The sequence below is a fragment of the Pyrgilauda ruficollis genome, unplaced genomic scaffold (genome assembly GCF_017590135.1).
Source record: "Pyrgilauda ruficollis isolate IOZ18807 unplaced genomic scaffold, ASM1759013v1 scaffold1393, whole genome shotgun sequence".
In the NCBI taxonomy this organism is placed as follows: Eukaryota; Metazoa; Chordata; class Aves; order Passeriformes; family Passeridae; genus Pyrgilauda; species Pyrgilauda ruficollis.
This window is the reverse complement of record NW_024512466.1, coordinates 1,095-4,846: the sequence shown is the minus strand read 5'-3', so window position 1 is coordinate 4,846 and position 3,752 is coordinate 1,095. Positions and strand designations below refer to the sequence as shown.

The following is a 3,752-nucleotide window of genomic DNA, read 5'->3' as shown; positions in this document are numbered from 1 at the left end:
ATCTGCCATTACTGACAATTCTGGCTGGCCTTGGCTTACTGAGGCTCTCACCTGCATTCTAAACACTGGGGCTCTGTGCTTGCCTTCCTATGGAAAAGAACTGTCCTTCTTGGCCAGGTGCCCATGGCCAGAATTGGGATTTCACCTCCCACATTCCCTGTTGTGACAGACTGGAGGAGATTGTTGTCTGGAAGCATTTTGTGTGTGGGGGAAGAAGGGGCAGGTCCAGCCTTGCCCTGCCCTGGAACCCCAGCACTGCCCTGCCCTGGAACCCCAATCCCCCCAGAGCCTCTATCCCAGCCCAGCAGTGTCTGCCAGTCCCAGGCACACCAAAGGAGTTGGTAGCTGAGTGTGTGCTTCTCTGTACCTTTTTTTGTCTTTCTCTCTGTGTCTACTTGCTTTATATATGTATTCTTGCAAATTTTGAGTAACTTAAATTGAACAGGCTTAGAGTTTGTGTAGTTGAATGGGCCAAGTCAATGCTTTGAGAAGTGTTTTGTGTTGATTGAATGTCCTATTAAAAGTTTTGCCCAAGTGTCTCTGATTTTCTAAAATTCCCAGTAAAGGTTTTTTTCTTCTTTTGAGCTCCTGGGATTCTCTTATTGGTATTTCTCCAAGGAGTCCAACTCAGAGTACATGAATAAATTTCCTTCGTCCCTCCTTTGCCAGGCACTTTCTGGGATAAGGGAGCTCTGCTCTGGCTGTGGAGGGAAGTCCAAGTGCAGCCACTGGAGTAGGAACCACAACTCATCAGATTTGTGTCCTTTGGGGGACCAGGAACTGGTGAGACTCAGAGGCACAGAAAGGTTTCTGTTCATGGCACATATAAAAAATGTGCACATGATAAAATTTAAGAAACATCAAAACCCTTCCCTAAGTTCCTTATGACATCCCAGCAACATCGGATATTGACCCCCAGCACCTTCTAATGCAGTCTGAATAGATATGAAAATCAAGACCCTTCATGGCTGGTAATCAAGAACACTTTGCCCCCCCCTCCAGTTCTGGGTCCCCCAATTTAGGAGGGACATGGAGGGGCTGGAGCGTGTCCAGAGAAAGGCAACAAGGCTGGTGAGGGGTCTGGAGCACAAGTCCTGTGAGGAACGGCTGAGAGAGCTGGGGTTGTTTATCCTGGAGAAGAGGGGGCTCAGGGGAGACCTCATCACTCTCTACAACTCCCTGACAGGAGTGTGCTGCCAGGGAGGGGTTGGGCTCTTTTCCAAGGAACCATCGACAGGAGAAGAGGACACAGCCTTCAGCTGCACCAGGGGATGTTTAGGCTGGACATTAGGAAATATTCTTCACACTAAGGGTGATTGAGCATTGGAATGGGCTGCACAGGGAGGTGGGTGAGTCACCGTCCCTGGAAGTGTTTAAGGAAAGACTGAATGTGGCACTCGGTGCCATGGTCTGGGTGACAAGGTGGTGTTGGGCCCAGGCTGGACTTGATGCTCCCCAGGGTCTTTTCCAGCCTGGTTGATTCTCTGATGATTGTGACACTGCAAAGCCTTGTTGAACCAAGGGACCATTGTGCCACTGCAGAACCAAGGAGACCCTTGGGAGAGCCGGGGGACAATGGAATCAAGGGGCCATTGCTCCATTGCAAGGACTCTGGAAACTGAGGGAAAATTGTGACACTGTGGTGCCCCATGGAGCCAAGGGTCCTTGGTGACACTGCAGGATCTTGTGTCACCAGGGCTCCACTGTGACACTGCAGCACCAAGGAATTCCTTGTGGCACTCTGAGGCCTCCTGGAACCAAGAGGCCACTGTGACCCTGCAGGGCCTTGTGGAACCATGCAGAGCATTGTGACAGAGCAGGACCTGGTGTTATGATGGGGCCATTGTGAAACTGCGGGGCCCCTTGGAACCAAGGGGCCAGTGCTGCTCCTCAGGGACTCCTGGAGTGAAGGAAACATGTTTGACACCGTGGTGGCCCTTGGGACCAAGAGGCCATTGTGATACTGTGGAACCAAGGAGAGAATTGCTGCACTGTGAGACCTCATGGAACCAAGGATCCACTGTGACACTGCAGGGCCTTGGGGAACCACGGTGCCATTGTGACACTGCGGGGCCCAAGGATCCAAGAGACTTTCTGAAACCAAGGGGTCCATGGAACCAAAGGGACTTGTGACACTGGGAGGCCTCATGGAATCTTGGAGAACATTGCCACACTCTGGGGCCTCATGGAAACATGATGACAGCAAGTGTGGATCTGCTGGAGGGTAGGAGGGCTTTGCACAGGGCCCTGGAAAGGCTGGATCCAGGGAACAAATCCAACAAGGTGAGGTTTAACAAGTCCAAGTGCCAGGTCCTGCACTTTGGCCACAACAACCCCTGCAGCACCACAGGCTGGGGACAGAGTGGCTGGAGAGCAGCCAGGCAGAAAGGGACCTGGGGCACTGATGGACAGCAGGCTGGACATGAGGCAGCAGTGTGCCCAGGTGGCCAAGAAGGCCAATGGCTCCTGGCCTGGATCAGGAATGGTGTGGCCAGCAGGAGCAGGGCAGTTCTGCCAGCACTGATCTGCCCCCGGCTCTGCACACAGACATTGCTGCTGCAGCTCTGGAGAAGGGAACAAAAGAGAGAGCCACAGCTCTCTCTATAGAGAGCAGCAGATATGACCTTCTTAGGTATTTTGTTAAGGAAGGCTGTGAGAAGATTGGAGAAAAGAAGAAGAAACTATTTTTATTTTTATTGTTATACTTGTTGTTTATACATGTAAAATGTGTTATAGAGATTTGTTTACAAAATGGTGTTTTCTTAATTAGACACTAGTAATAGTGTTTTAAATTCATTGACCAATTAGGTCAATGCTGTATTGGACTGTTTGTAAGGAGATAAGTTTCTTAAGAAGTACAGTATAGTATAAGATAATATAACAAAGTGATTGATCAGCCTTTTAGAATCATGGACTCACTGTTAATTATTATTGGGCTGGGGATGGCCAACGACACAAATGATTTATATTACATGGCCTGTCCCTGCTGCAGCCCCGGCACTGCCACCCCCAGGACTGTGCCCGGCCCCGAGAGCACTCAGGCCCTGCAGCAACACCAGGGCCACCAGGGCAGCGGGGCAGGGCCACGGCAGCAGCACTGGAACACCAAGTGCTGCTGCTGCTGCTGGGCACAGCTGCTGGGCCAGCACTGATCTGCCCCAGCTCTGCACACAGACATTGCTGCTGCAGCTCCAGAGAAGGCAACAAAAGGGCATCTCTGCAGAAAACTCTGCTGGGAGATCCTTCATTTTCTTTAAAGCCACCGAGAGTGTAGCCCGCCAAAGACACAGTCTGTGGCCACTGGGAAGGTGGAGAGAAACAAAATGAGAAATGGCACAAAACATGACATTTTTCTGTGGAAAAGATTAAAAAACTAAAACAAAGGGAAAAAAACCCACACACCAAACCAAGAAGAAGTATCAAAGATGACTTTTATTAGAAGCCATTTTCAGAAATTAGCCAGCAGTTTAATGCTCCTGAAAGCCTCCAGTCATCAGTGTCCTCACTGCAGCCTTGAGCTCCTGGTTCCTCAGGCTGTAGATGAGGGGGTTCAGGGCTGGAGGCACCACCGAGTACAGGACTGACAGTGACAGATCCAGGTATGGGGAGGAGATGGAGGAGGGCTTCAGGTCAGAAAATATACCAGTGCTGAGGAACAGGAAGACCACAGCCAGGTGAGGGAGACAGGTGGAAAAGGCTTTGTGCCGTCCCTGCTCAGAGGGGATCCTCAGCACAGCCCTGAAGATCTGCAC

The 3,752-nt window shown here is 50.8% G+C and overlaps 1 protein-coding gene across 1 annotated transcript in view; it reads right to left on the bottom strand.

Moving 5' to 3' along the window:
• Positions 1-3,467: 3,467 nt before the first annotated feature.
• The window catches only part of LOC121349375 (olfactory receptor 14I1-like), a 729-nt gene continuing 444 nt past the window's right edge, over positions 3,468-3,752 (bottom strand). The window contains exon 2 of the mRNA XM_041459686.1: positions 3,468-3,746. Coding sequence (XP_041315620.1) covers positions 3,468-3,746 — 279 coding nt within the window. The remainder of the gene's footprint in view (positions 3,747-3,752) is intronic.